The sequence below is a fragment of the Staurois parvus genome, unplaced genomic scaffold, assembly GCF_062004578.1.
Source record: "Staurois parvus isolate SC_StPar_1 unplaced genomic scaffold, SC_StPar_1.0 ptg000021l, whole genome shotgun sequence".
Lineage (NCBI taxonomy): Eukaryota > Metazoa > Chordata > Amphibia > Anura > Ranidae > Staurois > Staurois parvus.
Genome location: NW_028317817.1, coordinates 5,521,708 through 5,535,480, shown reverse-complemented (window position 1 = coordinate 5,535,480; position 13,773 = coordinate 5,521,708). Strand labels below are relative to the sequence as shown.

Sequence of the window (13,773 nt, the reverse complement as noted above, 5' to 3'; positions counted from 1 at the left end):
TGACTTCTGGTTTCCTGACTTTGACTCTTCTGATAATCTGCTCTGGCATCCAAACCCTGGCTTCTGTTTAGACTACATTGCTGATCTATGTTATATTTGCTATTTCATTAAAGGTGTGATTTTAACTGCACTTTCTGTCTCCACCTGGTTCATGGTTCATGACATTACACAAGGGCCATGAATTCAGAAGATGCAGGCAATCCACCTAGTCAAAATATTTTTGCTAGATTGGATACGAAGGAGCACCTCCTGGATCAGTTTGCCATAGCATTAGAAACACTCCTAATCCAAACTGCTCGTCTGGATACCCCTACCCTAGCTGCTCCAGTACAACCAGTGTTGCAAGTCATCCCTGCTGCTGCTCCTATCTTAGTTCAGGCAGCCATCTATGATATGATTTTGCCATGGCAAGAGAGATAGGTTGCATCCTGTCCTAGGCTGATTTTCACATTCCAGCCACTGTGTGTACATCTAAGCCATGGAGAATGGGCAGACAGACTTCCTTAGCTGGCAACATCTGAGCAGTGGTCCCTACACCCAAGGGTGTTCCAGGACCTGTGTTGCTGGTAGGGGACACTGGATGTGCATCTCCTTGCTTCCAGGTTCAACAACATTCTGGATAGGTTTGTCTCCAGGTACAGGGATTCTACAGTGAAAGCATTGCAGGCCCTCATGACTCTGAAGGATCAGCACACCCTAATCTATGCCTTCTCTTCCTTGAAACTTTTTCCTTGCCTGTTTTACAGGGTTGAGATAGAGGGCATTCCAGTGATATTCACTGCTCCAGACTGGCCCTAGTGGATGTGGTAATTATTTTAAGACTCCTGTGGACACTCTGTAGAACATATCATTCATATCTTTTTTCTCACAGACCAATTTATCCTCCTGCTCATGGTGTCTGGCTTTAACAGCATGGCTGTTAAAGCCCAAGTTCTAAGAGCCAGGGGCATCTCTAAAGTAGTTTATATTAAAAGCTGGGAAGTCCACTTTCCACAGGTGTATCATTGATGTGGAAAACATTCTTCCCTTGAAGAAAGTCTTGAGGCTTCCACCCCTGGGCTCTATCTGTGGAACATATTCTCTCCTGGGTCTGAACCAGCGTATGGTTCTGAGCACTATCAAGGATTAGGTTTCTTCCCTTTTATCCTTCTTCAGAGATTGTTGGCGTATCAATCTCTGATTAAGACTTTTGTATAGGTAATGTGCCATGTAACTGCTTCTATCCATTTCCTTGTGACTCCATTGTTACGGTAAATACAAAAATCACTGTATGTCATTAATAACTATTATGATAATAATTAGTATATGAATTTATTTAGTTATTTCACATGCCTTTATCTATAAAGTCAGCTTACAATGGTCAGCTTTTGTTCATGTGGTTTAAGACTTTTTGCAAGAGCAAAAAGAAAAAAACCCCAAAAAAACCCTGTTGTTTTAACTGCTTCAAAATTGTTAGCTGGAGTTGGGCTTTAATTTGTTTGTTGTTTACTTAAAAGAGAAGTATGGACTTTAGAAAAAAAAAAATTATACTCACCTAACTGTTGGCGCTATATAAATCCTGTATAATAATAATAATAACCTAGGTGGATGCAGCATCAGTCCAATGCTGCATCTGCTCCCTGCTGGCCCTGCAGTAAGAACTGAGCAATCTCTGGCTCCATATAGTCGCCATCTTTTCATAGCCTAGACTAGCTGACTGATGTCAGCTGACAGCAGACTTTAGCCGACTGTCGGCTTAAAAAGGGTCATAGGAGTGCAGAACTAACTGTACCCCTGTGACCTACACGAGAAGAATAGCCAAAAAGCTTTGGTTATACTTCTGCTTTAAACTCCATTTAAACTACATGTCCACCTAAGACTATCCTCTCAACAGGGTGAGAATGCTGCTGTTCAATTTCATTGCAAAAAAGAACAGCTTTGTCACTCTAAAGGAAGTGGAAAAATAATGGATCTGCTGGCAGGATTGTCAGCTAATAAAACTTTGTCACAAGAAAATAAAAATTAGGGAATTAGTGACACACTAAATTAAATATGTCGGTCTTAGGTTCTACTTTTATTTTCTACAGTATTCTATTTTAAATACTATCTTAAATATTATATTAATTATCACATTTTAAGTTAAAATTTTAATTTTCTTTGTGTTTAGCGATATGCACAGTTTGCTCTGAGCTTTAGACGGTATTGACTAAATAAACAGCTCTCATCTATTAAAACTTCAGCTCCTGTGCCACATATCAAAAAACAAGCACAGGAATAGCTACCAAGGGTACCTAATTTAGAAGAAAGTATAATTTCCAATATTTATGCTGTTTTGTGGGGTTATAATGCTTTACAACATCTGAATCTTCTTTTTTTTATTGCAATAAATTACTAAAAATTACCTATAAGCTAATAAGAAGTCAGTATGCTTGGTGTCAGGATTGTTTAAGTGCAAATATATCACAAAATCAGGAAAAGTAAAAAAGATTGAAAGAAATTCAGAGTGCTGTACACAGCATGGTTTCTAGAACAGCCAAATCTAGCCATCATGTAAATCAAAGCGAGAGCAAACAGTTAAGTGCAGCAATCAGCCTAACACTTCTCTAGAGAGTTCAGAATTTTTGAGCAGCCCTGTAAATGAGAGCATCTAATGAGTTAGATGGCTTTCACGGACACTTCGTCTTATTTTCTGCACTGATTAATACACATTTTGGAAGCATGTGAATAAAATAAATGTAATCTTATTATAGTAAACTACTCTGAGCATTAAATACTGGGGAAGTCAATTGGTTTTGAGGGGACCTGATTGATAGAATTGAATGGAAACACAGCAAAGGAATTAGTGAGTTCTCAGTGGGCTGTACTAGAAAATAACATGTAAAATGTAAGCTTGTTATGTACAAATACACAGATGGGCACCAAATAAGTGTCGTAAGGTATTTAATAATTAAACAAGTGCAACAATATCATGAAAGACAGTGAGAAATACGATTGCTTGCTTCTATCCTATTATTTCAAATCAAATGGGAAATGTTTACTGCAAATGGTAAATAGTAAAATAGCAATAAATGTCTTCAAGTTCACATAATGAATAAGAATAATGGGATTGAGAGTAAAACTTGAAGTGTCATTTGGCTTTATTTCCTGAAGGAATATCCTAGAGAATTTTCACAATACAAAGTGAATGTTTACTTAGCTTATTGGACAAGGTAAAGCTGTGTTTAATTTTAACACCCAATCTTGTGCAAGGGAAGAGAAAAAATAAAAATAGGAATAATTGAATTGAATAATTGAAGTGAACACAACTTCACCGTATTCACCAAGCCAAAGGAACAATCACTTTGCAATGTGAATATCCTCTGCTTCTTAAACTGGTTCTACAGCCTTAAAGCAGTTCCAGCCTTTTTTTTTCTCCCTTGAAAGACAATGGTCTCCCTCCTCACAGTCTGTTTTGGAAATATATATGTAGATTTTTTTTTCCTAAATACCTTTGAATGATAATTTCTGTCTCCACTTCTGGTCCTGGCCACGTAGGCAATTACATCATCAGGCATTCCCTAGGGCTTCTGGGATATCGGCGTCATCTATCCCAGCAGTCCTAGGGAATGCCTGATCCCAAAATCTTGCGTTATTATGAGACTGGAAGTGACGCGATTGCTAGGATTTCTTCACACTGCGCAGGTGCGAAATCGCTCCTTCTTCACACTGCGCAGGTGCGAGATCGCTCCTGCTTTACACTGCGCAGGAGTGAAAATGGGGAGTGCATGCTGGGTAGCCAGCTGCACAATTTCCCGGAAGAATGACTGAGCGAACTTCAGATGCCCACACTTAAGATGACAGCATTCACAATATGAGGGTGCAGTGAGTAAATTTATTTTTTATAAGGAAAGCAAAGGATTACAAGTACAGGTGATCTCAACTTGCATTGCCTAAGCTGCCACTCTCACGTGGGTGCCTTTAGAAAAAAATTAATTAAACGGCTGGACCTCCGCTTTAAGGTTTTTCACCCTAATGCATTTTAAGCATTAAGGTGAAAAACTTTATGTGCTGCAAAATCCCCTCAGCCCCCATTATTCTTACTTGAACCTGATCTTATCCAGCGATGTGCACAAGAGCAGCAGCTCTCACTGCTGTCTCCCTCCTCCCTAGACAGATAGCAGCGGGAGCAATTGATTCCCGCTGCTGTTAATCAAATGCTGTGCCGAGAAAGTGGGAGGCAGGGCTGAGCTGCCCGCTCTGTGTCAATGGACGCAGAAAGAGCAGCTCAGGAGCGAGCCTGCATGGATGCCCCCATAGAAGGCGGCACTCGCCAAAGAGGAGGGGCCTGGAGCGCCGGTAAGGGACTACAGAAGAGGGGTATTGGAGCTTCTCTGTGCAAAACCATTGAACAGAGCAGGTAAATATGATATGTTTGTTATTTTAATCAAAATAATAGGAAGCTTTAATGTCACTTTAAGTATATCACCCTCATTATATCTTACAAAGGGTTATTTTATTTTAGAGAACCAAGTACAGTGTTTTCTAACATTAAAGGATAAGTTTACCTAATAATAAATGCACATTGTTTGCAGGTAAAAAAATATGTATTTATTTTTTTTGTAAGGAGTCTGCGTAGCATCGCTATCAGCAGATTGCAGGTGCAATCTCAGGCTCCTACAGACTCAGCAAAGCTGTCTGCCCATACCTCATGTGGCAATTACCTGAGAGCAGGAAGATCAATGCCCTCGTAGCTTATTGAGTACTACAAGCTGTCAGCTGCAATGCCGGACTGCATTTGTAGGCTGTTTATTCACAGGAAATTGTGTATGAATGATGCTGTCATGTGGGAAGAGTGCTCTATTTTCAAATTGTGACAGCGGGTGTGGAGAGAAGATCCCCGCCTGCTGTCACAGGGATGGGAGATGGGGTGAGAGGTTACAAATGCTGGAACATGTGCCATGATCAAAAATGAGTGGAACATGGAACATGTTCCAAAGGTGAACTTACCTTTTAAAGAAGAACTTCACCCCATAAAATTTACAAGGCACCTTTATAAATGTTTAGTAATGATAATTTACAAACAGATATTATAGATACTTACAGGCTGTTTATTCTTTGTATATGGTACCTTATTTTTCTTATTTTCCTCATTCTCCTTACAGTTGTCATTATTTTAAAAATAGTTTTAATAATTTTAGGCAAGGATATACAATCAGTACAAAAATGTAAAAAAAAAGAAAAAGAAAACAAAAAAGAGCAAATAATACAACCCTTCAGCACTCATGTTCTTAACAAGAAAATAAGCAAGTGGTCCAGTCCACACTGCACCACAACTGAGAGTACATAGTACAAGTATTAAAAGGCTCTAAATGCCACACGGGGCATACCACAATGATAGTTATACATGGCATCTTAGTGAAGAAATGCATAATGGAGATATTATCACCTGATGGGATTGGGGGACACAGTAAACAGAGGTAAAGAAGAGAAGGAATAATCATGTAGGGCAACGCAGCATATCACAAGTACAGACAAGACTGGTGGGATCACACAGAGAACCATATGAGAGAGGTTAGGATACAACCTCAGACTCAAGCCACAAGGAACAGATTTTATTAAACTTAGCAGGACATCGCTTACTGGTATAGGCAGCCTTATAAAAGGGTAGTGTGGAGTTCACCAACACTTTCCATCTGGTCAGAGTGGGAGGACAAAAGGGCAAAATCTTCCTTCTGGCATAAAATATTAAAAGGATATGTAGAGCTCTGGTTGCTCTGAGATTGGATAGAGGCTCTGCCAACCCCTATTGACATATACCCACTTCTTTAGGAACCACAACAGTTGTATGGTCAGTTACATATTGTGTTATCCAGGATCAGTATATTGAGATTTCAGAGCATGAGCAGAACCCATGTGTGAAAACTGCAGGGGTATGAGAGCATCTCCAGCAGGAGGCAGATTACTGGACTAGGATGACAGGCACAGTTGTCGTTTTTACTAAGGTCAGATGAATCCATCCCCTTCACATCCTGAAACACTGCCTAGAACACTGGATCTGCCTCCTGGAACATGTAAAAAAAAGAGGGGGGAAAAGGGAAAGCAGGAAAGCTGGGGAGTTCACAATGAGTCACAAAACAATACATATAATTGTGGTGCCACCAGAATATCTGGAGGGGTGCCGCCTAACCAACCAGCAAAAAAAAAGAGAGAAGAAAACAGGCTGCACACCTAAATTAGCTAACCTCAAATAAAGTTTATTGAGGTTATAGGAATGGCTATGGTTCATTACAGCATTGACTACATGTCAAGGTTCACTTCCATCCAATTGTGACTGCAGTGCATTGCTTGGCTATCAGCTGATCCGTCCCAGAAGGTTGCCTACGTGCAATCTATCTCTCATCTTACTCTGTGTGGATTGCTCTCAACTAAATATACCTTAATCACTGCCTTTCTTCCATCTGGCTGTGGCCACATAAGATGATTATAGTCACCACATATTGATTGGATTCCGAGGCTATAGCCCTTTATATTGACTACAGTCTGGACTGTCACCTCTTTTGTTTACAGGTCATTGCCTAGCAGGCTCCTATTACAGTGTGCTCTATCAGTGTTTATAGGCTGGGTGCTTATGCAATACTATTATATGGCTGTATATTATTACTAGACTGCTTTTCATGTGCTTTGCATTCCAGGAGCCCCTGGTGTATAGAAGGTTTAGGCGTCCATCTAGCAGGTGCTGGGGAGGGGGGGAGTTGGGGGTGTCAGTGGGCTGGTGTTTTCCCCTCAGCTCCTCTCTCTCCCTTTGGGAGGGGGGTGATAGGGTGGATGGGTTTTCCAACTGGGGGGTGCTTTGTGGGTTCCAAGGGGGTTCGGTGAGTGGTTGGGAGTGGTCAGTAAGGTGGGGAGTGGGTGGGGTTGGTTCATAGGGGGAATATACCATTGGGGTAGTATAGACCTAGTGGACACCTACTCCATCTTTTTGATGTCCCACATGGAGGGTCTTATCTTCGGGGGTTGGTGGCTCTTGTGATGTTGGGATTGTATGCCGTATCTCTGATGTCATTTTTTGTGTTTGTTGCACAATACACTTTATTTGAGGTTAGCTAATTTAGGTGTGCAGCCTTTTTTCTTCCCTTTGTTGTTGCACCTGGAACATGTGACAGGAGCTTCCCAGGATAAGTCTGTGAGGCCCTGGTTAAATCACTGGAGCCTCAGTCAGGAAGTGGAAAAATAGTCATTGTAAGGAAAAGCAAACACATGCTCATATAACTAATGAATGTAAGATGGCTTCATATCAGTATGCAGAGCTGATTTTATTTTTTGTAGAACAAGGAAAGGCTATGTGTGTTTAAGGTGTGTTTTGGGTGTGATACATTGTAGGCACAATGCACGTGAATTCTATGTAGCAAGTATTTTGCTGGAACCCAAATCAAAGATGCAGCCATTGGGACTTTGAATATAAGGCACTTTTCCAATCCGCAGCACATCTAAAATGTAGAGATTTGAAAAATGCTTTATGTGTAAGATACTATTTCTTCCTGAGATCAGAAGACAGTATATTTAGAAGAAATGTAATCAGAATTACACTTTCATTACAAACTCATTTTTTCATTTGATAACTGTTCATTGACAATGATCAGCAACTGGGTTTATAGCTTCTTCTTCTGTGACAGCACCAGCTTTGATACTCCAGTATCGAAAGAGAACCAGTTACATTTCAGTTTTTGTGAGCACCTGAATGTTCAGTTTCAAAATATTATTATGTAGGCCAGGGGCGGACTGACAACTCATGGGGCCCCCGGGCAGTAGGGGATCATGGGGCCTCTGTGTCCTTGCCAAAACTCAAAAAAAACTATAAAAAAGGTACCAGGGGCATCTCATGGGGCCCCCTACTGGCCCCGGGCCCTCGGGCACTGCCCGAGTTTACAAATGGTCAGTCCACCCCTGATGCAGGCTTACCTGAGAAAAATTTGTATTCAGATCCCTACTTAACTTTACTTGGGAGTGATTATTGGCGCTAAGACTCGGAAGTGAAAAGTCTCCTGAAGGCTGACAATTGCTACACTGTCAACTGTCTGAACTCATGATGACATTGTGGTGTACTCCAACTAGCCTAAGTAGGTATAAGCTGGGGTGTGTTTGAATCCTAGTCCAAACTCACATGAATGATCCTGCCAGGAAGCTGTCACTATACTACACCAATCATTCCCCACTTTACAGCCTCACATATACACACCCCTTTTCCCTGGCTGTATATGATTGGCCAAGTACAGGTTTCAGCTTCCTGGTTGGTTCGCTCACATGGGTTTGGGCTAGGATCCTAACACACCCAAGCTCATCCCTACTCCTAAGTGATCATAGTAGTAATACACAGAGTTCTGTAGTTATCTGTGTTCCTTATTTCTATGGGTCTTTATTAGGTTTTATGGTTATGCACATTCAGGAAACATTATGTGTTATCAACATGAGGTCACATAGGGGTCCATTTATAAAGAAGAGGGATGACCTTACTGCTTTAAAAAAAAAGACTCTACGTTTAAAAAGCACAGCGATGTTCTGGACAAATGTGCATTGCGCTTCACTTGCTTAGGGACTTTGAAGCAAGTGTAGAGCATATTAAAATGAATGGGGAAAGAAAATTGGGAGTAAAGTGACTTATCAAATTTCTTTCTGCATTTACTTCATGACAAACAGCAGACTCTGCACTGTAGCCTGCATTTTATAAATGATCTTTAAATAAAAAAAACCTCTTTAAGTGGTTCTAAAGGCTCAAGGCTTTATACCTTCATGCATTCTATGCATGAAGCTAAAAAAACCTTCTGGGTGCAGCAACCACCCCAGCATCCTTATACTTACCTAAGCTCCATCGTGATCCAGCGATGTGCACAACAGCCTCAGCTCTCTCCCTCCTCATTGGCTGAGACATCAGCGAAATCCATTTGTCTTTCAATCACAGCCAGTGAGCCAATGAGGAGAGAAAGGGGATGGGGCTGAGTTGCGGCTCTGTGTGTCAATGGACACACAGAGCAGCGGCTCCGTAGCTAGCCTGCTTGGGTGTCCCCATAGCAAGCTGTTTTTGCTCTGGGGGCACTTGGCAGGAGCAGGAGAGGCCAGGAGCGCCGGGGGACCTAAGAAGAGGAGGATTGACACTGCTCTGTGCAAAACCACTGACCAGAGCAGGTAAGTATGACATGTTTGTTTTTTTGTTTTGTTTTTTTTTACACTTGCCTTTAATATCACTTTAAGTTTGCAGTTATCAGTTAATCTCTTGTTGTATATATTTAGATTCTGGCATAATTTAATTCCTATGTGATTCTGCCTATTGACCCTAAAATGTTTTTTCTCAAGATGACATTGTATCAATGAATTTTTAATAAAAAAATAAGTATCCATTTTTGGAAACCATATCCGTAAAAGCTATAGAATAATATTATTGTCAGTACTTGAAATTAATTAAAGCATATTGTCCTGCTCACCGAGTTGTCTTTCACCAGGAAAGCGCAGCACTGGATCCCAGCCATTAACATTTTATGAGGATTCCATGCAACTGAATCAGCCCTATGTGGAAAAAAAGTTTAACTGTGAATTTAATTACAGAACATCAATCTGGCTTAGCTTTTATCTCCCAAAATAATCCTGCAGCCACCATAAACCCTCCCAATTGCTGTGACCCATGTTCAAAGCTGTATTTATTTATCATATGCACATAATTTGACACCTTGAGATCCACCCAGTGGCTACCCAAGCTCTAAACAATGCATATGTAATACTAAATATTGCACAGTGAAACATTATTATTATTATTATTATTACAGGTACTTATATATCATCGTCAATTTACGCAGTGCTTATTAGGAAAGCTATTCCAGCCTTATAATTTCTGAATCCTTTTAATATAATGGACAAGTAACCCATATTTATCGGCAAGAAGGCAACTTCAGTCAAGTGGAGATCAAATTACCAATAGGGGTCACATCGATCTACCAGCTATGGTTACTTTACAAGTAGGAAAATATTAGGAGATAAGGTATTATTGTGCCACATTAGTGAAAGAATATGTCTGGGGAGAAATAAAGTATATTTATATCCAAAACATTTTTTTAATTTTTAATTGCGGTTTGTGTCTTTGATATAATGATTCGCCTTTTCAAGATATAGCATGATGGGCAATACAAAGGTTTAGCATTGTAGGCAGATCAAAAGGTATTAGTAAAACTCCCTATAAGGATACCTGTTCAAAGAAATTGTCTATACATGCAGTTTAAGTACACCAGACATGCTGTATAAATAGCTTTGGAGCCATGTTTACAGAGCTTTTTCTCCAGGGCCCAAATCCTCCCTCCATTCTTTATTCTGAATACGTTAGGATCCTAATATCCCCTATATATGCTGTTAGGAAATAAGACAACAGTTTCACTATACTCTGTTTTCCTGCAGCTGTGTATTATAATCGTTTTTTCTATAAATGGCATGTGCAGTGTTCCCCGCTCCCAAATCTTGTTATCAAGGCTACAAATATAATTCAGTGATGTAAAGAATGCATTAAAGCTGAAGTTTAATCTGCTTACATTGTGTCCTTTCCTGGTTCCTTCTCCCATCTCCTCCAATCTACATGTTATGACATTTTTAAATAAAATCTTTATGTTTTATTTTATACCCAGAGATGGCATCACTGGGTCTCTGTGCAATGCAGGACGATTTTGGCTGGTGGGAGAGGGCATCAAGGTTCTGTACATAGCTTTCTGAAAACATCAAAGCACCCTGCCTCAGTATTATTCTCAAAAGTCTCAGCTCTGGATGAGTGGGTGTTCCTAGGTAGATTGTGTTTGTATGCAGACTGCCCATATGAGGTGCTGAGCCTCCATGATTAAAAAGAACTAAATCCAGTGAATTAATGGGGTGGGCCAGAGATTGCCAGGTTGGGGATGAAAACAATAGCTGATGCTGAAAGACCTCGAGCCTTGAAATGAAGCAGGCTCTATCTGGTTTGCTGCATATTTCAATGCACACTGTGAGAAGCTCACAGTGTGCAGTGATATCAGACCAGTGCCAGGACAAGGTCATCTAGTGTCCAGGACGAAGATGCCAAATGGCACCCCCCCCAAAATGTATGAGAATTATATGTCAGCAAAAATCCCTGTCCTATTGTGCAAAAAAAAATCCAACCACTAACCTGTACACTTACCCCCTAAGCATAAATTCCCTTTGCAAGTCGAAATTCTCCCCAAACAAAAATTTCCCCTCTTCCCAGTAAAAATTCCCTCCCCCCACCCATTGAAATTCCCAAACCAGCAGAAAATCTTGCCCCCTCAGCCCCCCCTCAACCAAATCCTCTCCTTCCCAGATACCCACTCCTAGAACAAACCCTCTCCCAGCAGAAATCCACCCAAAACCCCAATCCTAGTACAATCCCCCCCCCCAATTTCCCTTGCTAGCACAAATCCCCCCGATCACCCCTGCTAGCATAAATCCCCCCCAACACAAATCCCCCCAAAATCACCCCTTCTAGCACAAATCCTTCTCCACCCATTCCCTCTCATGCCAGATTGTAGGCAGGAACTCTCCACCTGGTGCCCCCCACCTCACACAATACCTCTGCACCAGAAGCAGCTGCGCCTCCTGCCCACCCCTTTTCCTGGCCTTGTAGAGTTCAGCTTTAACTACATAGAGTAGGAAAATAGAAGGAAAGGTGAGATCACTGAGTATCTTGGTCCCATCCCTCTTCCTTCACTGAATATAACGTTTTTTAAAGGACTGGATTTATTATATAACGCCAAAACATAAATTAGAATGTGTGGTGCGATAGGAGTCTCCAAAACAATTGAGGAATAGGTATTATACCTGTTGAGCCATTGAGACAATAATAATATTTCAGGGTTTATTAGGTGAACTAATTGAACTTACCGGTTAATGCCATGCAAGAGCTTTCTATATTTTCTTGACATTAAAGCTGATCCTCCCCAGGAAGCCTATAAAATAAATCATAATCAATATTACATGCATTGTGTGTATATATATATATATATATATATATATATGGTATATAAAAAAAAGTTGATATACTGTAAATAATATTAACAATAAGTGGTAATGTAAAAAAACTAATTTTAGTTTGTAATTATATGTGTACATTAGGGGATTTATATTTGCTCACTACACATGCAAGCTCCGGTCTCTGCTTAGTAGAGCTGCACAATAAATGTGCCTTACTTTTCCCCCCTCAGAGTGCAAATCTATTAGTCAGGCATGACTGGTTTAAAATATTGAGGTTGATTTACTACTAAAACTGGAGAGTGCTAAATCTTGTGCAGCTGTGCATGGTAGCCAATCAGCTTCTATCTTCAGCTTGTTCAATTAGGCTTTAACAATAAAACCTGAAAACTGATTGGTTTCTAAGCAGAGCTCTCCAGTTTTAGTAAATCAACTGCAATATGCCATGTTTTTGACTGAGATTATATCTGACTGCTTACTGTGAAATACAAATTGTCAGCACAGGAAAAATATAACATTTTTGGATATATAATTGAATCACAATGCAGGAAAATATGATTACATATAACACATTACAATATCATTATATAACATTACAACATTGATTGTTATTATTTTTTTTAAATCAGCATAAAGTACACCAAATGAGAAGTGTCTCTTGTGCTGGGGGCTGATCCTTTTCTTTAAATCTTCAGTCCGCTCCCCCCCCCCCCCACATACCCCTGCAGCAGTAATCTTCTAGTATTTTGGGGGTTAATATGAGCCTTTGGACCTGTCATAGGCACCCGTCAAAAATCTTGACTATGCCCACCCTTTCTGCCCCTCCTCCATTCATATAAACTGTATTATAGCTTTATGGAAAGCACTCTATGAATGGAGGAGTCCGACCTTTCATTTATCTACCCATTCTCCATCTGTAGAGCACTTTTCAGTGGTGGAAGCTATAATATATCTATGAATGGAAGGGGGGGGGGGGTGGAAAAGGCAGGTATAGTCGTCACTCTTAATGAGTGCCTATGACAGGTCCAGTGGCTTGTATTAATGTATGAGGGCAGCAGAGTGTTGAAGATTTAAATGAACAGAGCAGCCACCAATGCAAGGGAGACTTCTCAATCCATGTACAGTATGCACCATTCCTTCTGCTGAAAAAAATAAACTTATGCTTATGAGTAGTTTTGTGTGCATTAAGATAAATTGTGGTAGAGATGTTAAAATAGTTATGGTGACTTTATAACTGAAGTTCTGAACGTAATCATCAAGGCTACAGTTAATAATTTTCTCTTGGCAAAGTGAATGATCACTTAGCATAATGAATAAAAGTAAGGTGTCTTCTCTTTAATCATTCAACCGCATACCATGTAAAATTCTATCTTTTCCAATTGATGGCCTCCGGTGAGTTGTATTATCCACTGCTTTCTTACATCAGAAGGATACTTCAACTCTAAAATCTCCCCCATCAAAGTTCCTATCTCTGCTCTGGCCATTATAAATCTAGACTAGGAATAGTAGATATAAAACTTAAAAATACATGAAAAAAGTGAGATCTTTTGTAATAGTAGCAGCAGGTTGTCAAAGCTAGCTAGAATTCTCGAATGATATACTAAAAACTGCTTGGTCATTCAATAAACTCCAATTACATTGGGTGCCCTGACATTTTTGGCCTGATTTATTAAAGAGAAAGTGGTAACTTTGCAAACTGAATGTTCACTTATTCCTCGTGAATACAAGAACATTGTGTAAGGTGTGCAAGAAAAAGAGGAAAAAACTGAATTGTTACGGTGATTGCAGTTTCAACTTATTTACAGAGCTAAATAAACATTGACA

The 13,773-nt window shown here is 40.1% G+C and overlaps 1 protein-coding gene across 1 annotated transcript in view; it reads right to left on the bottom strand.

Annotated features, from left to right (window-relative positions):
- GADL1 (GAD like acidic amino acid decarboxylase 1) overlaps positions 1-13,773 on the bottom strand; it is a 330,433-nt gene that overhangs the window by 130,417 nt on the left and 186,243 nt on the right. The window contains exons 10-11 of the mRNA XM_089690797.1: positions 11,863-11,927; positions 9,435-9,516 (exon numbers count right to left, since the gene is read on the bottom strand). Coding sequence (XP_089546923.1) covers positions 9,435-9,516; positions 11,863-11,927 — 147 coding nt within the window. The remainder of the gene's footprint in view (positions 1-9,434; positions 9,517-11,862; positions 11,928-13,773) is intronic.